The sequence below is a fragment of the Carcharodon carcharias genome, chromosome 1 (genome assembly GCF_017639515.1).
Source record: "Carcharodon carcharias isolate sCarCar2 chromosome 1, sCarCar2.pri, whole genome shotgun sequence".
Classification (NCBI taxonomy): Eukaryota; Metazoa; Chordata; class Chondrichthyes; order Lamniformes; family Lamnidae; genus Carcharodon; species Carcharodon carcharias.
Genome location: NC_054467.1, coordinates 88,306,804 through 88,333,114, shown reverse-complemented (window position 1 = coordinate 88,333,114; position 26,311 = coordinate 88,306,804). Strand labels below are relative to the sequence as shown.

At 41.1% G+C, this 26,311-nt stretch overlaps 1 protein-coding gene across 7 annotated transcripts in view; it reads left to right on the top strand.

Moving 5' to 3' along the window:
- The window catches only part of LOC121289434 (calcium/calmodulin-dependent protein kinase type II subunit delta), a 346,749-nt gene that overhangs the window by 293,278 nt on the left and 27,160 nt on the right, over positions 1-26,311 (top strand). For 4 of the 7 annotated variants that reach the window (XM_041209007.1, XM_041209180.1, XM_041209091.1 and 1 more), the window contains exon 14: positions 25,488-25,532. The exons of the other annotated variants lie outside the window; for them this stretch is intronic. In XM_041209007.1, coding sequence (XP_041064941.1) covers positions 25,488-25,532 — 45 coding nt within the window. The remainder of the gene's footprint in view (positions 1-25,487; positions 25,533-26,311) is intronic. 7 annotated transcript variants of the gene reach the window in all.

Here is a 26,311-nt window from a genome sequence, read left to right as displayed (position 1 = left end):
TTTAATGTAAAAAAATCTTTGAAAACATGTCTACAAAAATAGACATCAAGCCATGAAGACAGATATAAGGAAAAAATAACCTACAGCTTGATCAAAAAGGCATGGTTTGGAATATTTTTCAGGTTGGAGAGAAATTGGGTTTAGGGAGACAGCTCCACAGAGTAGGCTCTGACTCTGTCACAGGTGCTGGGAGGAGAGTATCCATAAAAAAGCTAAGAGTCAGAAGATCGGAGATAGGGATAGGCAAAGCTGTGAAGAGACTTACATATGAGGATCAAGATTTTAATTTTAATATATTGGTGTAGGCTAAGCCAATGTAGTCAACAAGAACAGGGCTTATGAAGGGAACGTGGCACATCACAGGAAATAACAGATTTCTGGACAAGTTTTATTATAATTAAGCAAGCAAAGGAAAGTGTTGAGTGAAATGATATTTAAAGTGGATGAGATAGGAAGGCAATGCTGCAAACATTGAAGTAGGAAATCTTATGCTATGGAATTTAAAACACAGTTTAGGGTTTGCAATTGGTCTGCATGAGAAAACGATTGGAGTTTTTAGTGTAGGTGCAAATGATGGTTTCCATTTCCCTTGTGTAGAACTGTAGGAAGTTGTGACTCATCCAAGATTTAATGGCGGACAAGTAGTCATACAGCAAAAAGGAAGTCAAGGAGTTCAGTGGAGTGTTGGAGCGACAGAAAAAGCTAACTCGGTGCTTGTGGATCATGTCACAAAGGGACAGCATGTAGATGAGGAAGAAAAGAGACTAAGGAGAGAGCTTTGTGGAACTCTGTAGGTGACTAAGTGCAAGAGGTAACAGATGCCATTGTTGAAAATGCACTGGCTATATTATGATAATTTAGGATAGAATCATGAAAGAGCAATGGTACAGAGTTGGACAGAGGAGGAACGGTAGAGGAAGATGGCATGGTCAGTTGAACACTTCAAGAGCGAGCAAGAGTCATGCAATATAGTTGCCCTCACACAGTATGTGTTTTGCAACTTTGCTTGAGTTGTTTTGGTGTTGCAAAGATGGACTGGATGAAATTAAAAGATGTGACCTATTAAATCTTATTTGCTGATTTTGTAACATTTATTATTCTCTCAAATATATGTTTTTATAAAATACATAAAACTAGACCTGAAGAAAACATAGACAGGTGAAATGGGCAGACATATGGAAGGTGAAATTTAATGCAGAGATGTGCGAAATAATACAATTTGGTTGGAAGAAAGAGGAGAGACAATATAAAATAGAGAGTACAATTTTTAAGGGACAGAAAGACCTGGGGCAGAATTTTCTGTTCGGTGTGCCGGGGTGGGGGTGGTGGCAGGCCCTGCACGCCGACACGTAAAATGATGCGCGGTGATGTCACCACACGTCATTCCTATCTTTCATTCAGCGTGTGTGTACCAGAGTCGGCTGCGCATCCGCCGAACTGTCAAAGGCCTGTTAAGGCCATTAATGAACCAATTAAAGATATTAACAGGCCTGCCCGCCCAACCTTAAGGCAGGCGAAGAGCCCAAACGGCCTTCGCATTTTTCATGAAACCTCATCCATGGGCGGGATGAGGCTCCATGAAGGATTTATTACATTAATAAATATTTTTCGACTATTTCAAAAACATGTCCTAGTTCATGTGACACTGTCACATGAGGGGACATGTGTAAATTATTTTTTTTAGCTTCTTTATTGAAAATTCACATTATAATATTATTCTCCCTGAGGCAGCTCTGTGCCTCGGAGATTTCTGCGCTCATTTGCATGCATGCGCAAAAGACCACAAGCCCCAACTCTTCCTCCTGCTCCCCCCACCCGCACAGGTAGTGCTGAGCATTTCTAAACACGTGTCATGCTGGGCGGGCCTTAATTGGCACACCCACGTAAAATTGCGGTGCACAGCCGATCGCGGGCGGCAATCGGCTCCACGCCCGCTCCCGACCAGCCCGCCCAATGGGGAGAAAATACGCACATATCTTTGAATTTAGCAAGGTAGCTTGAGAATGTGGTTAAAAAGGATATGGGATAATGGGCTTCATAAATAGGGCCAGATTTGGAAGCCTACCAGAGATGGGAATGGAGGTGGGCAGTCCGAGAATTTACCACAGCAGCAGTTTTTAATGAGGTAGGTCAAGCAGGGTGACAGCTGGGTGAGTAGCTTGTTAATGTAATCAACAGGGCTATTAAGACCAGTGATTAGAGGTTTAGATTTCCAGTCGACCTGCGGCCCTCAATGGCATCCGGAACAAATTCCTGGAGGCAGGCTCCTGTTGGCAGACCCAGAGGCCGGTGTGCCGCGATCAATGTGAGGGCTTCATCGACCCTCCTCCCCCCGCCCTTCCAATCCCCCAGCCCCCCTTTCCTCCCACAATTATCATAATTAGATGGCCAAGGCCCTGACCCCAAGTTAACAAGTTACACTATGGCGGGGGGTGGAGGGGGGGGGGGGGGGCGGTGTGGTCCACTCTCCAAAATGGTGCTGGTCCAGTAGCTCTGACCATTCTTACAAAGTTTGTAATAGGTGCTGAGAGGCTAATTTCTCCTTGATGTGCCTCCTCTTCTTACCTGCATCACAGCCTGCAACATCTTCAACACTGGAGGCCTCCCAATGGCCCACCAACTTCTAGAACCCACCCAGCATCCTTTTTGTATGGCCATTCCTTTGAAATTTGTGTAGGATGACTATTTCTGAAGGATGTGAAGGCTTTAGCGAAGGTGCAGAAAAGATTTACAAGAATGGTTGCGGGGATAAGGGCCTTCAGTTACATGTTTAGATTGGAGAAGCTGGGGTTGTTTCCTCAGAGAAACAAAGGTTGATGGGAAATTTGATAGAGATACTCATAATCATGAGGGGTCTCAGTAGATAGAGGTAAATTGTTCCTGTTGACAGAAGGATTGAGAACCCGAGGACATTGATTTACCGTGATTAGCAAAAGAATCAAAGGTGCATTGAGGAATTTTGTTTCATGCAGTGAGTGGTTACAATCTGGATTGCATTACGACAGGAGGCAGGTTCGTCCATTGCCTTCAAAAGGGAATTAGATAACCATCTAAAGGAGTAAAATTGCAGGGCAGTGGGCAAAGGTAAGTCGCTCTTGCAGGGAATTGGTGCAAGCTTAATGGGCTGAATGGCAGTCTCTGTGCTGTAACCATTCTATGATTCTATTTCCAGCTCTACCATCTTCATTGAGACATTGACAAGGTGGTGCTCTGACAGAGGAATGGTAGTGCGTCTGCTCCAGTCTGATATAAGGTTATGGTACACACATTCCAGGAACTATTGCACATGGATGTCAAGGCGCACATTCATGTCATCAGCCAGAAATCCACACACAACCCCCCCCCCCGCCCCCCGCCCCCCCCGGGGAGGGGGGGGGTGTTGGGCAGGCGCGAACCTGATCGACGCCGCCATTTTACATGGGCGGGCCATTTAAGGCCCGCCCATCATGACGCACTCCCAGAAGTGCTGAGCGCTCCCTATACGAACATCAGGGGGATCCTCTGAGTGGTTCCCTATGCTCTTTCATTGGTTACAGCACCGAGACCACCATTCAGCTTGTACCAGTTTTATGCAAGAGCGATTTAGCTTTGCCCACTCTTTCGATTTGTTTAAGTTATGGAAATTTGAATAAAGGTAGGAAAAAAAATTTACGGACATGTCCCCGCATGTGAAACTGTCACATGAGCTGGGACATGTCCATTATTTATTTCAAAAATTTTTAATTAAATAAACCCTTCATGAAACCTCATCCTGCCCGTGGATGAGGTTTCATGAAAACTGCAACGGCCGCCTGGGCTCTTCACCCACTCGCCAACCTGAAGGTTGGGCAGGGCGGCTCAGTTAATTATTTTCATTACCTTTTAATAGGCCTTTGGCAGTTCAGCAGGCGTGCAGCCGACTCAGCTGCCGAACTGAGAATCTGAATGACGTCGGGACGCCCACCCAAAGTCACCATGTGTTCGCGAGCGGGCCTTGCCCCCCTGTTCGCCAACGGGAAAATGCTGCCAATAGTTAACAACTCAGTCTAACTCTTTACAAGTATATGCACAGGAATGCCAGTCGAATGCAGTATGTCGAAGGCCACACTGTCAGCAAAATTGAGGCTAACTGAATAATGCTACATAGGAAGTTAGATAGGTACAGCTTGCTGGTTTCAATCAAAAGTTGATTTTAAATCCAGGTGACATTTTGTACTTCAAACCGAACAACAATTTTAAATGGTTATCTATGGAAAAATAGTTGCAGTTTCTCTATACAGAAGTGCTTTCTTGGTTTTGATGGCAAATAAAGTATATCAGGCATCCACAGGAAAACAGTGCATCCTAATCATATGGTAGTCCATTCATAATGACTCTGTACAAGATAGTAGTTTTCCTACATGTATTTTTACAAATTGTACAGTATCTATTGTGCGTTTCGAGTTAACAGGCAGAAAACATATTGTTTTCTTGACAAATTCTTGGTCATGAGTGTGGATTCAAATGAACAATTTCTTATTTAATTATTCCACTCTTTTAGCAATAGGGGGCATATCGGGGTGCAAGTTGAGACATGACAATTGACCCGTGTGGTTGTTTGGAGCAGAGAAATTTAGAACAGGTTATACTGTGATACCGATGTAATGTATACTTTCAATTAGGTCTGTTATAAACCTTTGAATAAAATGGATATAGCTCTTGTCAGAAAGCTCTATCTGCATGCTGCCACTGGTGTTTTGATCAGCCTCTGAAGTTATATAGAACATCGAGGTGCAGCAGCAGCAGTAATTCATTTCTTTGGCATAAATGTGAAGCTTGTCTTAAGTTGTGATTTATTATATGCTATTGCAATTAATTTTTCTGAAAGACCTGCAATATTTTGCACCTGCTTTGGATAGAAATAAGAGATGGATTTCTTTTCAACATTTCTTGAGGAATTGACTTAATCCCTTTGGCAATAAGGTGTAAAATAATCTCTGCATAGTATCTTTTCGGCTTGTGATGACTCATAATACATGCCTCCCGAATGTATAGTTAACAAAGAGAAAGGAACATTACTTTGAATGGCATCCACAAGATCATATGAGAGAAGAACAAACATCACTTCCTAAACAACCTCTCTGTCAGTATTAGGATGAGACAGACATGCATGAGTCAGTAGTTATGTCTTTTGAGAAAGTTGTATATCTAGTTCATTGGTCGTAAGAGGTTCGCTTCTCAACAAGTTCAATAAGTCACTCACTATGTGAACATGGTGATGGGCATTGCCAGAGCTTCTGCTTCTAGTTCATAAAGTTGACTGCCAGTCAATCATGAGTTGACCAAATGTTGGCAACTGTTGAATCAGATGTTGTCAGAATTTCTCATTTAATTGTTTAAATGAGCTTTGACACAATGGCCAGTAGGGATGAGCTCTTGGTGGTATAATTTTTTTCCTGTTTCTTTTTTTCAAATTATTCATTCATTAGATATGAATTTATTTCCAATCCCTAAGTGACCTGAGGAAGTGGTGGTGACTGCAACCTAAATAGTGATAGATAAGGAGTTCTAGAAATCTAACCTAGGGCAACATTTCCCCCCTGTCGGCAGGGGGATATGCAGGCGGGCGGGTTCCCAATCAGGAATTAAGGCCCGCCCAGCCTAACATCTGCCAGGAAATGCTATGCGCTCACTGTGTAGGTGGGGGAGCTTCCCTGTGCCAGGAGTGCGCGAAAGAGCGCACAGATCTCCTTGAGGCAAAGTGCTGCCTCAGGGAGATCGGCTCAGGTTTGAAATACTAACCAATGGGGAGAAAATACGCACATATCTTTGAATTTAGCAAGGTAGCTTGAGAATGTGGTTAAAAAGGATATGGGATAATGGGCTTCATAAATAGGGCCAGATTTGGAAGCCTACCAGAGATGGGAATGGAGGTGGGCAGTCCGAGAATTTACCACAGCAGCAGTTTTTAATGAGGTAGGTCAAGCAGGGTGACAGCTGGGTGAGTAGCTTGTTAATGTAATCAACAGGGCTATTAAGACCAGTGATTAGAGGTTTAGATTTCCAGTCGACCTGCGGCCCTCAATGGCATCCGGAACAAATTCCTGGAGGCAGGCTCCTGTTGGCAGACCCAGAGGCCGGTGTGCCGCGATCAATGTGAGGGCTTCATCGACCCTCCTCCCCCCGCCCTTCCAATCCCCCAGCCCCCCTTTCCTCCCACAATTATCATAATTAGATGGCCAAGGCCCTGACCCCAAGTTAACAAGTTACACTATGGCGGGGGGTGGAGGGGGGGGGGGGGGGGCGGTGTGGTCCACTCTCCAAAATGGTGCTGGTCCAGTAGCTCTGACCATTCTTACAAAGTTTGTAATAGGTGCTGAGAGGCTAATTTCTCCTTGATGTGCCTCCTCTTCTTACCTGCATCACAGCCTGCAACATCTTCAACACTGGAGGCCTCCCAATGGCCCACCAACTTCTAGAACCCACCCAGCATCCTTTTTGTATGGCCATTCCTTTGAAATTTGTGTAGGATGACTATTTCTGAAGGATGTGAAGGCTTTAGCGAAGGTGCAGAAAAGATTTACAAGAATGGTTGCGGGGATAAGGGCCTTCAGTTACATGTTTAGATTGGAGAAGCTGGGGTTGTTTTCCTCAGAGAAACAAAGGTTGATGGGAAATTTGATAGAGATACTCATAATCATGAGGGGTCTCAGTAGATAGAGGTAAATTGTTCCTGTTGACAGAAGGATTGAGAACCCGAGGACATTGATTTACCGTGATTAGCAAAAGAATCAAAGGTGCATTGAGGAATTTTGTTTCATGCAGTGAGTGGTTACAATCTGGATTGCATTACGACAGGAGGCAGGTTCGTCCATTGCCTTCAAAAGGGAATTAGATAACCATCTAAAGGAGTAAAATTGCAGGGCAGTGGGCAAAGGTAAGTCGCTCTTGCAGGGAATTGGTGCAAGCTTAATGGGCTGAATGGCAGTCTCTGTGCTGTAACCATTCTATGATTCTATTTCCAGCTCTACCATCTTCATTGAGACATTGACAAGGTGGTGCTCTGACAGAGGAATGGTAGTGCGTCTGCTCCAGTCTGATATAAGGTTATGGTACACACATTCCAGGAACTATTGCACATGGATGTCAAGGCGCACATTCATGTCATCAGCCAGAAATCCACACACAACCCCCCCCCCCCGCCCCCCGCCCCCCCCGGGGAGGGGGGGGGTGTTGGGCAGGCGCGAACCTGATCGACGCCGCCATTTTACATGGGCGGGCCATTTAAGGCCCGCCCATCATGACGCACTCCCAGAAGTGCTGAGCGCTCCCTATACGAACATCAGGGGGATCCTCTGAGTGGTTCCCTATGCTCTTTCATTGGTTACAGCACCGAGACCACCATTCAGCTTGTACCAGTTTTATGCAAGAGCGATTTAGCTTTGCCCACTCTTTCGATTTGTTTAAGTTATGGAAATTTGAATAAAGGTAGGAAAAAAAATTTACGGACATGTCCCCGCATGTGAAACTGTCACATGAGCTGGGACATGTCCATTATTTATTTCAAAAATTTTTAATTAAATAAACCCTTCATGAAACCTCATCCTGCCCGTGGATGAGGTTTCATGAAAACTGCAACGGCCGCCTGGGCTCTTCACCCACTCGCCAACCTGAAGGTTGGGCAGGGCGGCTCAGTTAATTATTTTCATTACCTTTTAATAGGCCTTTGGCAGTTCAGCAGGCGTGCAGCCGACTCAGCTGCCGAACTGAGAATCTGAATGACGTCGGGACGCCCACCCAAAGTCACCATGTGTTCGCGAGCGGGCCTTGCCCCCCTGTTCGCCAACGGGAAAATGCTGCCAATAGTTAACAACTCAGTCTAACTCTTTACAAGTATATGCACAGGAATGCCAGTCGAATGCAGTATGTCGAAGGCCACACTGTCAGCAAAATTGAGGCTAACTGAATAATGCTACATAGGAAGTTAGATAGGTACAGCTTGCTGGTTTCAATCAAAAGTTGATTTTAAATCCAGGTGACATTTTGTACTTCAAACCGAACAACAATTTTAAATGGTTATCTATGGAAAAATAGTTGCAGTTTCTCTATACAGAAGTGCTTTCTTAGTTTTGATGGCAAATAAAGTATATCAGGCATCCACAGGAAAACAGTGCATCCTAATCATATGGTAGTCCATTCATAATGACTCTGTACAAGATAGTAGTTTTCCTACATGTATTTTTACAAATTGTACAGTATCTATTGTGCGTTTCGAGTTAACAGGCAGAAAACATATTGTTTTCTTGACAAATTCTTGGTCATGAGTGTGGATTCAAATGAACAATTTCTTATTTAATTATTCCACTCTTTTAGCAATAGGGGGCATATCGGGGTGCAAGTTGAGACATGACAATTGACCCGTGTGGTTGTTTGGAGCAGAGAAATTTAGAACAGGTTATACTGTGATACCGATGTAATGTATACTTTCAATTAGGTCTGTTATAAACCTTTGAATAAAATGGATATAGCTCTTTGTCAGAAAGCTCTATCTGCATGCTGCCACTGGTGTTTTGATCAGCCTCTGAAGTTATATAGAACATCGAGGTGCAGCAGCAGCAGTAATTCATTTCTTTGGCATAAATGTGAAGCTTGTCTTAAGTTGTGATTTATTATATGCTATTGCAATTAATTTTTCTGAAAGACCTGCAATATTTTGCACCTGCTTTGGATAGAAATAAGAGATGGATTTCTTTTCAACATTTCTTGAGGAATTGACTTAATCCCTTTGGCAATAAGGTGTAAAATAATCTCTGCATAGTATCTTTTCGGCTTGTGATGACTCATAATACATGCCTCCCGAATGTATAGTTAACAAAGAGAAAGGAACATTACTTTGAATGGCATCCACAAGATCATATGAGAGAAGAACAAACATCACTTCCTAAACAACCTCTCTGTCAGTATTAGGATGAGACAGACATGCATGAGTCAGTAGTTATGTCTTTTGAGAAAGTTGTATATCTAGTTCATTGGTCGTAAGAGGTTCGCTTCTCAACAAGTTCAATAAGTCACTCACTATGTGAACATGGTGATGGGCATTGCCAGAGCTTCTGCTTCTAGTTCATAAAGTTGACTGCCAGTCAATCATGAGTTGACCAAATGTTGGCAACTGTTGAATCAGATGTTGTCAGAATTTCTCATTTAATTGTTTAAATGAGCTTTGACACAATGGCCAGTAGGGATGAGCTCTTGGTGGTATAATTTTTTTCCTGTTTCTTTTTTTCAAATTATTCATTCATTAGATATGAATTTATTTCCAATCCCTAAGTGACCTGAGGAAGTGGTGGTGACTGCAACCTAAATAGTGATAGATAAGGAGTTCTAGAAATCTAACCTAGGGCAACATTTCCCCCCTGTCGGCAGGGGGATATGCAGGCGGGCGGGTTCCCAATCAGGAATTAAGGCCCGCCCAGCCTAACATCTGCCAGGAAATGCTATGCGCTCACTGTGTAGGTGGGGGAGCTTCCCTGTGCCAGGAGTGCGCGAAAGAGCGCACAGATCTCCTTGAGGCAAAGTGCTGCCTCAGGGAGATCGGCTCAGGTTTGAAATACTAAAGATGAGAAAAAATTTCAGTTGCCTTGTTCCCTCGTGACAGTGTCACATGGTTGGGGCATGTCCATAACTTCTATTTTAAAATATTCTGAAATTTTTAAATCCCTCGTGGATGAGGTTTCATGTTTTTTCAGAAGCCCTCCAGGGCTCCTGGCCTGCCCACTAACCTTAAGGTTGGACGGGCAGGTCCATTAATGCTTTCAATTACTTCTTTAATGGCACTAATAGGCCATTGACAGGTCGGCGGGCACGCAGCCAACTCAGCTGCGCGCCCACCGATCTGAGAATGTAAATGATGCGGGGTGATGTCAGGATGCCCAACCGACGTCACCCTGCGTCATTTTACGTGCCGGCGAGCAGACCCCACCTGCCACTCGCCAACTGGAAGATGTAGCCCCTAATGATGATGAAGGGAAGACAATATAGATCCAAGTTAGGGTGGTGTGTGACTTGGTGAGAAATTTGGAGGTGGTGGCCCCATGCACCTGCTTTCCTTGTCCATCTAGGCAGTGGAGGTGCTGTCGAACATCCCTTAGGTGAATTGCTGCAGTACATTTTGTAGATGGTGCACACTGTACTCTCATTGCACCAATTTTAGAAGGGGTGAATGTTTAAGGTGATAAATTGGATGCCAATTACATAAGCTTTCTCCTGGATGGTGTTGAGTTTCTTGAGTGTTGTTGGAGTTGTACTCATCCAGGCAAGTGGAGAGTATTCCATCACACTCGTGACATTTGCCTTAGGTGGTAACTCTTATAGTTACAGTATTTATGTGGATGGTCTAGTTAACTTTCTAGTCAGTCTTGATAATGGTGAGGAGTTTGACAATGGTAATGTCATTGAATGAGAAGGGGAGTTGGTTACACTCTCTCTTGTTGAAGATTATCATTCCCTGTGTATATGCACAGAGCTTCCAATTTTATATTCACATGTGCTGATATATTTTACTGAGGCAGCTAAAATTGAGCTGGTTGCTCAGGTGTATTTTGAAATCACAGCTACTGATGTAATCAATGCCAATAAGTTTCAGATCAGGATGTTGTATTATCTTGTGATCTTCATCAAACTGATGGGATCGTAATCATACACCAAAAGTTTGAGTATCTGAGGCTAGGCTTTAGAGGATTTGCAAATGTTCAAAGTTTTTAGAGCTTATTTCAGAGTAATGCTGAAGAGTTGAGTCAATTTTGGTATTAGTGTCCTTGGTAAGTTAATGAAAAGATCTTGCATTTTGTCCTTGTCACAAATGGTGGTTACTGACCAAATATATCTTTTCAGCTGCCTTATCAAGTCATCAATTAACAAGACGTAGAAATTGCACTGGAGTCATAATCACCAAGGAATGCAGAGGACAAAAAGAAACATAATAGTGGCCATCTGGCTGGTCCCAGGATTTATAAATTATGCTATCTTTTTTAATGACATAAGGAAATGAAAGGCAGGAAAGGACCAGCTATGCCACTGAACCTACCCTGTGCTGTTATGGTGAAAATTAAGTGTGCCATGACTCATTTCCCCCACTCTTTCTTGAACCACTGCAGCTCATAGGGGAAAGCATTGCTTAAATGATGATAGGTAAAGACTTCTTAACCAAACCCCACCCCATCCACTAGCTAGGCAATCCCTAGGAAAAACAAAAAAAACTTAGGGTAGAATATTATGCCCGGCGTGTGGACACATGCCTGAGAGTAAAATGAAGCGTGAAGATGTCAGGCGAGCGCCCCAACATCATTGTGCTGTCTTGCGATATTTCGTTCGGTGGTCGTGCGCCAGAGTTGGCTGTGCACCTGCCAACAATTAAAAGGCCTATTAAGGCCATTAAAATGCTAATTAAATTCAAATTTATGCTGCCTGTCCAACATAACGGTTGGCGGGCAGGTGAAAAGGCTAAGCAGCCTTTACATTTTTAGGAAACCTAAATGGGTGGGATGAGGTTTCCTAAAGCAAACAAAATTTTATTTTTGAATTATAAAGATGTCCCAGCTCATGTGACAGAGTTACATGAGGAGACATATTTTATGACAACTTTATTTCCTTGTTAAACAGCGCTTCATCTCCCTGAGGCTCCGTGCCTCAGGGAGATTGAAATGTTCTTTCATGCGCGAAGATTGTGCTAGGCCCACTCACCCTCCTCCCCCGGCCCGCACAGGCAGCGCTGAGCACTGTCACTTGTGTTCCACGCTGAGCGGGCCTTAATTGGCCAGCGTGAAATCGCAGTGTAGAGTCAATCGCAGGCGGCTTCCCACCCATCCCCGCCAAGGGCAGAATCCTGCCCCAAGACCAGATAAGGGAAAAATGCTCTCTGATGCCCAAAGGCAATCAAACAAGTTCCAGGAAACTAAAATGCATCCCCAGTTGCCACTCCTGTATATAATTATGTTGGCATGTTTTTCACCAAAAAACTAGCCAGTTCCCTCTTGAATTTGCTGACTCAGTCCACCTTCACTATCACCTACGTCAATCTTGACCACATATTTATGCTTGACTATATGGGCCAGAATCTGCTGGTTGGCGTGCGGCAGTGGGCCCCGCTCAACAATGTGTAAAATGATGCGCAGTGATATCAGGCATGTGTCCTGACATCACCACGTATCATTCCGATTTTCAGTTTGGCGGAATCGGCTATGCGCTCGCCGAACTGTCAAAGGCCTATTAAGGCCATTTAAAAACTAACTAAGATAATTAACGTAGCTGCCGTCCAACCTTAAGGTTGGTGGGCAGGAGAAGCGCCTTTGCATTTATCATGAAACGTCATCCATGGGCAAGATGATGTTTCATGAAGTGTTTATAAATTCAATTAAAATTTTTGTTAAAGTTCATTGACATGCCCCAGCTCATGTGACACTGTCACATGAGGGGACATGTCTTAAATTTTTTTTTTCTCTTTACTGAAATTTTTGCTAATCAAACTAACCTCCCTGAGGCAGCTCTGTGCCTCGAATATTTCTGCACTCTTTCGGCCGCAGGCCCCGATTCAGCCTACTCCCCCCACCCGGACAGGGAGCGCTCAGCGCTTCCAGGTGCGCATCACGCTGGACGGGCCTTAAATGACCCGTCCACGTAAAATGGCGGCACGCAGCTGCGCACACAGCTGCGCCCACTCAGCCCCGCCAATGGGAAGAAAATTCTCTCCATGAAGTAGATAAATCTAAACTATCTCTTCAAAACTCTGTCCATGCTCCCTAATTCACAGTGTTATGATTATGTCAAACAATTTATTCGTGTTCAATTTATTTATACCCTTCAGAATCTTAGGAACTTTAATCAGGGCTCCTCTTTGTCTCTCATAACTCAAAGCCCTCTCCCCCTTTAGAAAACTGCTCTGTATCCATTTCAAAGCTAGAATACCCCACTATATTACGGTGATCAGCATTATTGGGGGCTCTCTTCTCAAGGCGTTGTCTTCTTGCGCTGCATTTATGGTCTTACCGACACCTTTAGATCCCGCTCCTATGTGTATCCTGTCCTCTCATTTATATTGTATTTTCAATATTATACTCCTCTTGTCCAATATCATTTGCTTGCAATGTATGATGGACCAAATTTCCAATCTATCTACATTTTCCTAGATTTAGTTCATTTGTTCCCTATTTCAGCCGCACGACAGCAAAATTCAGCCCCTCATTTTTGATCCACTCTAGAAGCTTCTCTCATCCCGTTTTGAGCCTTTTAACAATGGTCTGACTGCTCTATCCAAAGAGGCTTTTCTTTTAAATGGCAGTTTATTTGTTGTGGAGAATTTATCAGTAGAGTTTCTGGTGGGGTATGTCATTCGACCGGTCTCAGCTCTTTGATCTTTGATGTTAGGAAATTGCAAGTTGCAAGAAAGTGCACCCCCCCCCCCCTCCCCCGCCAACCCCTGCACCATGACTAATAACCCCAATCCCCAACTGGAATTTTGACTAGTGGGGAGAAAAACAGCAAATTGATTTGCACCCAAAATTCCAGCTCCCCATTGCCATCTTCTCTATTTCTCACCTGATCACTTTTTAATGTATAAAAATTAATAGCTTCTACTTACACTAGTTTGAAAGCCTACTCCAATTGATCATCCAGTTTGTACTTAAATAATTTTGAAATACATGTCATTCATAATAGTGTTACAAATGTACACAATTCATGTTTCTACTAGGTAAAAAAATAGTTAATAGTTCAAACATTTATCAAAAACTATAGCATACAGCTTGTTTTCAAAGTGCATCTCTGTTCATTCATTACCCTTGCTCTGTTTTGCTTACACATGCACTCATAGTTCCTTTTCTTTTAAAAGAAAGAAACATATGATTTAAAACTTTTCAAATAAAGCTATTTAATTCCTCCCTCTAATTTTTCGTCAGTTTGAAAAGAAAAATTAATCACAACATCAGTGGATGAATTTAATCACAATATCAAATATGCAATAATTTAAATCTTTTGTTAAAACGTTGTTTTGCCCATCAGATATTTCAATTTCTAAGATAGAAAATGATATTTTTCTAAAAAGAAGTTTTAAATAATTTATATCACAATGTTGCTTTGAACTGTCCAGTGCTTGATCAGTGGACTCACATCTAGGGTTCCAGATTAAAACTCTCGTTCTATCTGGTATTTACACCTGACTTTACTTGTGAAGGGCAAAATTTATTCAGCAATTTTTTGCTAGAAGGAAGGAGGACAGACCAGTGTGTGGGTCCTTTCTTGCATCAAAAAAGTGCATTTTCTATTGGAAAGGCCAAAGAGTGAAATGGCTGGATCTGGATTAGACTACCATGACTTATTAAGGTAGTCATAACTACATCATAACTTGTTACGTTAATTGCATCGTCATCAGTGAGACCAACCTGATACAACGTTACAATAATAATGATGACCAAACCCTGTGCATTAAGACTAGGTACCAAATCTATGCTTTGTCTATGACTCAGTGCATTAATTTAGTTAGTGCGTCATATGCTGCAAAACCTTTTTCAGAAAATTAACATCAGTTGCTTGCTTCTTCATATCTGTCCACAAAATTATGTATATATCTCTATGCTTAGGCATACATGGTTATGCCCATAAAAAATCTTTGTCCCAGCATTCAAAATGCACAAATTAATGTTTAGCGTTTCACTTTTCCAACTCTGTCATCCCGTTGTGCCATATGTAATCTCATACCATTGACATCTTCGAATATACATTTTTATAAAGACTTTTGCATTATTTGATAGCTACTATAACCTTTATATCTTGTTTATGTTGCCTTAATTTTAACTATTCTGGTTTCTGCCAAGTTAGTTCAGCTTTTTTTTTCTTCTCCACTACTAATTTGGGGAAAATCTATCTTTTCTTCGCATTTTATTTTTGCCCTCCATATGTGGAATTGTTTCTTTTTGTTTCCAGATATTTTTACTGCAGCACAAGACAGCTTCTGAAGAAATCCTTTCTTTAAACTATCAAAATTATCTTCTTTTTCTTTCTCTTTGATTGGTCAGAAAAGGAAGTCCAGTTCGAGTGTTCAGATGATGGTGAGGATTTTTGTCTGACAGACGTGTTTTTCTTGGGTTTTTTATACTACTTTGTGAAAATGGTATATTTTATATTTTTCATTTTCAATTGCATTTTAAGACACAAATACGCTTGGCATATGTCTGACTTGAATTTGTCCTACCTTGCTAAGACTGCAAACGAAAACGCATCTGATTTGAGAAATATATAACTCAGTAAAATCACCCCACATCCGAGAGGGAATTTATTTCATAACTGTGAAAGAATTTGATGCTGTAGAGGGTTTAAAAAGCATTCTTGATAGTTTTGTTCTTTTCTTACCCATCCCTTCCTTTGACAAACATTGAGATTCCAAGAGACACTTGATGCTTTGAAATAAGTGCTGCATTTCTTTTAATTGTGTTCTTAACCCTTGCAGTTAAACAAAGAGACGGCTTCCAGTTGATTGAGGCTCTGTTACAAAATAATTGTGGACCAAGCTGTCAATTCTGTGTTGGGGTGTACTAATAAATTACTAATAATACTTTATTAAAGTTATTATTTACCTATTGCATATAATTGCAAGGATGTTCATGTGGTGATAACTGTTAATAGCTTACTGTAAAATGTGGTTCATGTGTCACATCTTCATGTAATCTTGGAACTTCTAATCCTGAACATCAAGTACCAATATATAAAATGTATGAACCTGAAGAAGCTGACCTTCAATTCATGATTTGATCTCTTAAGGTTTCTGGAATTTTTGTGGACCAGGAAATACAATATGTTTTTTGATTTGTATCATAGAATTAGCCGCATTGTTGATTTCTAAATAAAGGAATTGTAAATCTGCAGGTGGCATAAAGAAATGGTAACTCCTCCAGTGATGCCCTAAAACTGATTTAAGAAGTAACAAGCTGCATGCAATTGCACGTATTAAAAAAGCTTAATTGTTTAATTAAAATTTTAATAGATGACTGAATTTATGTTGCTGAGACGTAGCATAAAGAATTCAATCAAACTGAAACATTTGCATGCAACATTAAAAAAAGGTAAATTGAATATCATCCCTCACTTTCACTATTAAGGTTTTTGAAGCTTACACTTCTATCAATGTCAATGGTTTTGAGGCAGGTCATAATAAATTTCTGTACAACAGCACATCTATCAAATGTTGTGAGGATGTATAAATAGATCAGAGCATGCCTGCAATCTTCAAGAACTGACTGCAAGATTAAATATACTGGTTCTTGTTGTAGCACAGTGTGTTGGGAATATCACATGCAGTGCAATAGAGTGGTAGGACATGGGTTCAGTCTACTACACTCACCGTTGTGTAAAGGTGAACGCTAGCCACATTTCTAAAGGTAAAATTAGAAGGAAAGCCAATCTTCTGCTACCAAAAAGCCTGGAACCTAAGAATGGAGGAACCAGAACAGATCCCATGACTACCCACTTGACTGCAGTCAGCACATGATCTGGAAAGAAGTGTAGAGGGATTTACACCCTCAAAAAATACCTTTAATGCAAAGATGCCACCTCAAAATGATGGAGAAACATGATTTCACTTTATATTTTAATCTTAATAAAACGTTGGATTTTATTGAAATGAAGTACTTTATATTACTGTTCCTAGGGACTTCATTTTCCTTTCCTATGCTACCACAGCAGGTAATTGTTTTTCATGCATAGCCTTTTGGTATTGTTATTACATTTTTCTCTGCTTGTTTCTTTTCTTAATCTAATACAGCAATTTGCTTTAGTTACTTAACTGTTTGGATTTTTATTTTGAGTATGTTTCTTTTTAACTGTTTATCTAAGAGATTAACCAACTAGATTTTTTTAAAAAACTATGCAAACCAAAAGCAAAAGAGCTTATAGGTGAATGAAGAATGAGATATTGTAGGTATTAACTTGAAGAATGCTGCAGACAGGTTATCTTGTTCAGTCACATTTGAGCTGTTTGCATCACAAATGAGAGTTGGTCCTAGAGGAGCAGTATTGGTTTGATGGTGTAAAAACATTCTGAAAGTTAAGCTGACCATCTGGTGGAATAGATATTTGTCACTCAGAATAGGTTCATCTTTAAAATGAATGGTGGGACAATGGAATGGTGGATTGCATATAAGAGACAATTTTTTTTAAGCTTAAAGCTGAAGAGTACTGAATAGGATAGAAATAAGGTAAGTGTAGTTAAAATAATAGAGAAAATCCTGGAAGGTCCATCTGAAGCTTTCAGCTCACCTCTCTCCAGCTCGTCAGCAGAGCATTTCCATGATCTTGGCTTCCCATTAATCGATACGCTTTACAAATGATTTAATCTATCTGTACATGTCCATTAAACTCTCAGCCTCATTCTTGCAAATAGTGCTCTCATTCTTTTATTAGCTACATGTGTGACATAGACAAATCCCCAACCAAAATACTGCAAATTCTACATGAGTTCCATTTGCTTGATGCAGTGTGCACAATCTCCATAGAAACACTCCCTGCTTACTGAAACACAGTGAACCTGATAAGAAACCAGGGGATAAATTTTCACCCTGTCGGGAGGGAAGTGCGGGAGCGGGCGCAGGTAGGTGTACCCCCTGATCAGGGGCGCACCGCCATTTTATGTGGGCAGGTCAATTAAGGCACGCCCAGCATAACGTCTGCTCAAAAGTGCTAAGCGCTCCCTGTGCGGGCAGGGAGGGGATTCCCTCAGCCGGGAGTGCACTCCTTCACGCATGCCCTGAGGCTAAGTGCTGCCCCAGGGAGATTGGCTCAGAATTAAAATTTTCAACACAAATGTTAGAAAAATTTCCCTGACGTCCCCTCATGTGACACTGTCACATGAGTTGGGATATGTCCATAACTTTAATTGAAACCTTTATTAAAAATTTAAATGCCCTCATGAAACGTCATCCCGCCCATGGATGAGGTTAAGTGCTTTTTCCAAAGCCCGCCAGAGCCCCTGGCCTGCCTGCCAACCTTGAGGTTGGATGGGCAGGTCCATTAATGACTTTAATTTGTTTCTCAATGACCTCGATGGGCTGTTGACAGGTTGGCAGGCACACAGCTGACTCGGCTGCGTCCCTGCCGACCTGACAATGGAAATGATGTGGGGTGGCATCAGGAGTTCCACCCAACCTCATCCCACATCATTTTACGCGTTGGCGAGCGGGCTGCGCCCCTGCTCACCAACTGGAAGATCCTGCCCAAGGTTTAGAGACCCTTCAGTGAAATTTAGCAATACCTGTTGCTGGTCAACCTAGCTATCTTATTCAGAATTATCTAGAGCTCATTGGTCCAGATCCCTTCTTTCTCCCCTCCCCCACCCCACCCCCCACTTTGGCAAACCACAACCCCCACTGCAAACCATCTCCAGACATCAAAAAGGTTAGCCAATAAACACCCAGCTTGGTGATTGTTTTTCCCTTCCTCTTTCTTTCCTCTTGTTTCCCATTTGCCCCAACTCTCCTTGACCTAAACTTGGGGCCATATTCTGGCTACCGAGGTGGGAAGCCTGAGTTGGAAAATTTGCCGATTTGTCAGACCCACCTCAGTAAAAGTGCCCTGGTGCACACAATCTTTGCTCGGGGGTGGGGTTGGGGTGGGGGGGGTGTGCAGTGCATACAGAATAGAGTCCAGCACCAGAAGCAGAGCATGGACAGCAAATGGGGCAGACAAGTACCAAGGCAGTTCAAAGGACTGCCTCAGTTCTCTGGGACTTTGCTCCAGTTGTTTTACAAATTGTTAGGCCCAATAGTCCTTAGTCCACATCATCATCCCCCCCCCCCCCCCCCCCCCCCCCCCCCCCCCCGTGGCCATCCATACCTCCATTCCTACTCATGCCTCCCACCCGCCCTTCATATCCTCCATGCCAACTCATGCCCCCAAACCCCCAGCCTCTCATACCCTCCATGCCAACCCATGACCTCCATAGCCCCTCATACTTTCCATGCCATGTCTATTCCCACTTGCCCAATATCCAACATGGGCAGGCCTCAGGAGTCACATGGAGATGAAAAAATACTTCTGGCAATCTAATACAGCTTTCACTCCACACTTGATACTGGAAAGACTCCCATTCATAGAACGCATTCAAAACTTCTAAATCTCAAGTGGTTAATCTCTTATAAAAACAAATTTATATTCAGACCCCACATCAAAGACAATTAATCCTTGAATAAACTCTTTAAACTGTCAACTAAACTGAACTCCGAACTCCTGCTGAAATATAAGCAGCTTTTTAAACTTACCCAGCCACTTATAATGATAGTCCTTGGAGAAATGTGAGCAAAGAGCACTATTCTAGCCTATGCCTGTCAATCAAAGCACTCCAGCAGAGAGTTGATTTTAACTCTCACTGACAGCTGCAGCATAGTTTTTAAAGTTTAAAGAGCAGGGAAATTAAAAAAAACTTCAGATCATGACCGTTAGACAGGCCTTGTCCATCCTTCAAGAGCATTTATATCTATTCCATCAATTCATGACTCCCACACTGCGGTTTAAAGCTCTTGCAGTCGCCAAAATGAGATCAATTTGAACTCAGGACTGAGAACAAATGGCCCTGCTGAGTTCAGGTTTCCCTCCTGTGTGAATCACACCCCCTTCCCCCGCCCGCCCCACAAAAATTGGATTTGTAGGAAAGGGGGGTGGGACTTCAGCATCCATTCCGCCCACCATTTTTTAAGGAATGTGGAGTCTTCCTGACTCCGCAAAAATCCAGCCCTTAGCCTTGACTCCTTGTATGCAGTGTCACAAGGTAACTAGTATGTTTAAATACTTCTGCTTTCCTTGTCTTCCCTTTCCTGATTTTATCCTATTGGTTCCATTTTAGCTAATGTTTTATTTTTACCTAGTCTAACTTAATTTATTTTACAATATTCATAAAACTACCTTTTAAATCTTCTGACTTTCAGCCTTCCTTTTAGAGGCAAGACAGAATTGAAAAAAACTTTATATTTTACTTGTCCAAAAATTGATTCCCAGGCCACTTTTCCAGTCAGTTGAAATCCATAAGAGTATAGATTGGCAATCACATCAATCTGATGTCAGAATATGACAGTAGACTTCCTTTGTGTCACAATCTCCTGAAGCTTAGCAAGGATTAAGATCCCTAATGCGCAATCTTGCTTTGTTGTCTACTGTTCTTCCATATTCTTGATCATTTTTGCCAGTGACCACCACTTCATTTCCTTTGTTGTATAAGTATCGAACTATATACTATCTTAACTCATAGTGCCCTCAAAGGGTGCACGTGCTTTTATAGCCTCAAATGGTTTCTGATTTTATTGGAAATTCTCATCCTTTCCACTGCAGTTTGAAATTTTTTAAGTTCACCTTAAATAATAATGTGATGTCAGTTTTGACAACCCCCACCCCCCTTTTACAGAAGCCTGATGCATTCCAACAGGATGTCATGGCCCTGGAGAGGGTGGAGAAGAGATTCAGTGGAATAATACCAGGGATAAAGATTTCAGTTTTGTGGAGATAGTGAAGAAACTGGAGTTGTTATCCTTTGAGCAGAAACACATGAATGATTTACAGAGAGTAAGTAAGTAGAAACAGATGGTTAGGTGATCAAAGGTCACTCATTTAAGGTAATTGGCATTACAACTGGAGGTGACATGAGTGGAAAATATTTGTGCAACAAGTTATGACAATCTGGAACGCATTGCCTAAAAGGGTGGTGGAAGTAGATTCAATAGTAACTTTCAAAAAGGAGATTGAATAAAAATTTGATCAGCCCACTGTAATATTCATTTCCTTCCCAAGCATTTATTTCTTAGCCAGTTTTCTTAAACTGATTAGGTTTCTACTGTTCTCCACTTCAATTTTATTCATTAACTCTCTAGTCAATTCTTTCTTAAACATCCAGGCCTCAGTAAGGATAGATTCCTTGGTGGATACTTAGCTGAAATGGCGCACAGAACAATATTAATAAATGATTTTGCACAATGGGTTGAATGGTTTCCTGTTTCATATCATTCTAAGAGTAGACCTGCACCACAAATGTTTTTGGCAGTTTCAGCCTTAAATTCCTTCCCACTTGTCTTATTTTGTCATGAATATATATTTTTTGGTATTTTAATTTTTGTCAGTGTCTCCATTGAAAGGGAAACTATTCAGTCTTTAAAATTTCAGAGATATTCAAACTGTTGATACAAACATCTTATTTAATATAAATCCTACAGGGCTAGAAGACACAACTGATAAACTAAATGCAAAGAGTAATTCAGTGTCCACTGGAGAGTAGATTGTGTTGTGGGAGTGGAATGAACTTGGTGGCCAAGTAGCTTTTTCTTCAGATTTTTGTGTAATTTTTAGAAGACCAGTACAGCATCATCTTTTGTAGAATTGAAGATGGTAAGGAAGAATTAGGTAGTCAAATATTCTGTAGAGTACTATAGTTTGAATCCTTCTAGGACAATCTCATTGACGGAATGCAACATTTTATGCTGAATAATTTAAGTTTGTAATATTGGTGAACTGTGATCCAGGAGTTTCCTACCAGTGCATTAACAAAGAGAGGAAATATTTAATTGCCTTACCATGAGAATGTTTATTTGTGCAAAATTCCACAGCTCTCTGGGGACTGAAATTGGGAAAAGTCCACAACCATGTAGATTGTCTATGGACCTCTGGAAAAAGTAGGCTTAATTTCCAAATGTCCTTTACACATTCCATACTTGTGCTTGTAGTGTATTGCACAGTCTGAAATGTGCTTTAAGCTGTTGTCAATTTATAGAGATCCAAAAATAGAAGCAATCTCTTCTTAATGATTTGCACCCTTCTATAGATAATTTAAATTGCTTCTTAAGGGAGTTTACCTCCAGAATAGAGGCCCTTCAAAGTAGAATAATTCAAAGAAGCAAAGTGATAAAAAAAACAATGATTTTTACATAGTTATGACACTGCATCTCCTTTTAATTAAATTGGGTAGTTGTATGGATTTTCAATTAGTTCAGTTATGAGCAGATGGAAGTATTTTCTGGGAATATTTGAAGAAGATTGTAGATACAAGTTAATATTTCATTTATCCGGCACATACTTGGAGGTCAAAAGAGAAGAATATATTCCAATCTGCCTCATTAATATTTGCTGTATGCTAGAGCAAAGGAAATTACTTTCAGTAATATTTGAAGTAATCCTCTGCATGCAGGCAATCCCTGCCAAAGCACTAAAACAATATGTGATCACTGAGTTCTAATTCTGTTCCTTGTATAGCAAGTAAATGCGTAATTTTCCTTCAGTGCGCAAAGCACATTTCAGACTGTGCATTGCAGTACAAGCACAAGTATGGAATGTGTAAAGGACATTTGGAAATTAAGCCTACTTTTTCCAAAAGTCCATAGACAATCTACATGGTTGTGGACTTTTCCCAATTTCAGTCCCTGGAGAGCAGCTTATTTTTTGAACAAATTGTAGTCCATTATCAATCCAAGCACAGTTAACAGGAAAAAATGATTTTTTTCAAATGTTGATAGTGCGCAAAAACATTGAACCTTGGTTTACACCAATAATTTATGCTTTTTATGCAATACCAGTTTGACATAATCTTTTTTTAACTATAAAAAATCAGACATATCTGCATTGCTGCTAACTGCTGAAATCGTGAACTTTATTTCAGTTATTTCCATTGTTGAGTGTAATTTCCTGAGTACCATTCAATCAACAAATTAATTTGATAAACATATCTAGTAAATGGATTTTAGAAAAAAAAACTAATTGTCACTTTTAGAATTTTTCTTCAGATATAAACTATGCAATTGGTATGATTTTCAACATTTTAAGCTAATGTCATGTTATTGAAATACATGTATTCATTTAGCCTGAACTGTAAAAGCCCATGTAAAAAATAATCTCTTGTATTTGATGCAAAATCCCTTTTCTGAAAAATACAGGAGAAAACCTGTGATCTCTTTATCCATCTCTCTAAAACATTATTTGATGATTGAGCAGTACATGTTTAAATTTAATGGAAATGTTTCAGAATGCCTTGTATCCTATTCACAAAATTGACTAAAGCTAGGCCGAATTAACATCAGACAGATTTTAAAAACCTTTTATCTGTGTGGTGGGTCCATTTTTAGATTTTCTTCGAGTTTCTCCAGTTCTTAAGTTGATAATTTTCCTTATTTTCCCACCATCCTCTCTCCCCCTTCCCTACCCTTTTAGTTTTTTTCTGATCTTACGGGTGGATTAAAATGCAAATTTTGAGCTTTTGGTTTTTTTCAATTAACAAGTTTCAGCACAGATACATTACTTTATTGATACTGCACCGGTGTTCTATGTGGATGCACACCTTTCAATTGGTAGCTGCTGAGTAATCGAACCTATTAAACCCTGGATTTACAAGAAAGAATTGCTAGAGAGTCGATGAGCAAAACTGAGTAGATGAGGGGTAGAATGTCAATAAAATTAAGGGCAGCATTTCTCCCCCCCCCCCCCCCCGTCAGGGCGATTGTGCGGGAGCAGGTGCAAGCGGGCAGGTTCTTATGTCGCCATTTTACGAGGGCAGGCCAACTAAGGCCCACCTGGTGTGACGTCCACCTGGAGGCACTATGCGCTCCATGTGCGGGCGGGCGGGGGGGATTCTCTGAACAAGTCTGTGCGCTCTTTCGCGCATGCGTGCAGAAGAGCGCACAGACCTCCCTGAGGCAAAGTGCTGCCTCAGGAAGATCAGTAGAACTTCTAAAAGTTTATTAAAGGTAAGAAAACAATTTTCCTGACATGTCCCCTCATGCGACACTGCCACATGAGCTGGGACATGTCCATAGCTTTTATTTAAACATTTTCCGAACATTTTAAATCCCTCATGAAACCTCATCCTCATGGATGAGGTTTCATGCTTTTTCTGAAGGCCGTCTGGGCTCTTCGCCTGCCCTCCAACCTTAAGGTTGGACGGGCAGGTCCATTAATCATTTTAATTACTGTTTTAATGGCCTTAATAGGCCTTTGACAGTTCAGTGGGCATGCAGCTGACTCAGCTGCGCACCCGCCGAACTGAAAATCTGAATGACGGGGTGACGTCGGGACGCACGCCTGACATATCCCCGCGTCATTTTACGCATCCGTAAGCGGGCCCTGCCCCCGCTCAGTGACCGGAAAATGCTGCCCTCAGAAAAGTTGTAAAGGTAATGGATATTTTGAAAGGAAATGGTGAGTGGCAGTGTGACCCACTCCCCCTCCCCTCACCCTCCTCCCCACCATCCAAGAGATCGCCAGGGCTTCCATTTAAGATGTTAAGTGCCTGGTTATGCATTTTCTCTTTTTTATTAAAGTGATGTTATTTCTCGCATATACTGTCAAGATATAGACAGTTTGTATATGTGGAAATGATCTGTTTTGTCCAAAAACTTAACTGTGGAGAGGCAATATTAATTTGAAAGGTTGTAAAACGTCAATGTTCTCTTCTCAGCACTATAACTTTATGCTACCACTAGGTTAGGAAGGGGAAAAGAATGCAGCATAAACATAAATATTCTTTAATATACTACAATGATGACCTGAGCTGAATTGGAATGACATGTATATATGTGATGTGTTTGGAATATCTGATCATTTTGTATTTGTGCTGCTATTACTTTTTGCATGTACAATGTCTTTGAAACTTAATGTAATATTCTTCCTAATTCTTGTACTCCTTGTCAACCGAATCAAATGTGTAACCAAATACATTTTTTCTTCTGTAATTTTATATAACTTCATTCAGTCAATGGAAGTTAGAAGTAAAATCTTAGGAAGATTGTAAACAGCCCACATTACTTTCCAACGGATGTTCGTTTGAAGTTGGTTTTAGGGTGGTCCAATATACAGTGGAAACGTTACTTTTGAGGCTTATATATTTTCTATTTTTAACTTATCTACAGATAAACAACAAAGCCAACGTAGTAACCAGCCCAAAAGAACCCATACTTACCCCAGCGCTGGTATACCTGATTCCTCTTCCTATTTTTTTTTTTCCATTTTTCTTTTGCTTTCTGAGGTACCATGTGATTATCAGTACATACCTCTGTTCTGTTATGTGGGAAAATCCAGTGTAAAACAGCATATTTACAGTCGTTTATTGTGACACTGAACATGGTTGTTACTGTTTGCATGTTGTAGTGGCAGGGCACTGCCTTCCCGCATGATGCTATTAGCTCCTCCACTGATGTCAGCTACAGTACCAAAAGAGAGGCTGCTCTAAATTTAACAGCACAAGTCGTTGACTTCAGGGAGCTAACAGAAATGATGCTAGACAATTTAAGAAACTGCATGCCGCTACTGTAGGTAATTAGGCCTTTCCTGCAGGATGCCCAGGCAGGAACTGCTGGTAGCAGTAGAAACCCATTCTTGTTTTTGTTTTTTAAATGTGTTTACGTTTTTTTTCCACATGGCCGTAATAATATTGCTTTAGCCTCACCATTCTTGTAGTTGGCTCTTGCAAATTTTGATGACTAAGATAACCTTGACCAATGAGAGTTTTCTTTTATCTTGCTCAGGAGCCCCAAACTACTGTAATCCACAATCCTGCTGATGGAAATAAGGTATTCCAAGATCTGCTCACTGGTTTAAGCATTGCAGAACTTGTTTCATAAACACACATAGCAAAAGATCTGTTACATTAGGGATTCAATCTATGACAGTTTTAGTTTTGAAACATAGAATATCCTTTGAAGAAAATAGAATATACAGCTGGAGCATTCGACATATTGGGTTTTGCAAAGCTGTTTAGCTTGTCCTTTTTTTTCTACTTGCAGTTTGATTTTCTGTTTTTGGTTGGGGACAGGAATGCATGGCTGTTCAGTAACCTTTTAGTCTACTGTGTGTGTCTTCTACTCACTTCATCTTGGTGAACCTGCAAGTGTACACAAGCATGCAGTATCTTCATCTGTGTTGTATGGTTGCATGGACTAAAGGACAGAGGTAACTTGTTGGTTGTTGGAAGGTTACAGTCATTTTGCCTGGGAGCTAATGGGTCCAAGCATTCAATGTCAGTGTGTGAAATGGCCTTATCCACAGGACATGTTGCATTGTATAAGTGCTGCTTGAAAACAATACCTTGCCGTTCTCCTATTCCAAAATCATGCCGATGCACTTTGTAATTTTTTAAATTTCTTTTTCATTGTTAAGAAGTCATTTAGTGGTTATTCACTTGAACTGAGTCGCAAAGTAATATGAATTGAACTGCACACTTAACTGAGGTCGCTTTCCTTTGCAATTAAGATTTTAATGTATTTTGCTGATGGAGAATGATGCAGAGGACAAAATCTGTATTTCAATTTTGCTGGTCCATTTGCTATGAATTAAACTAATTTTGAAGATA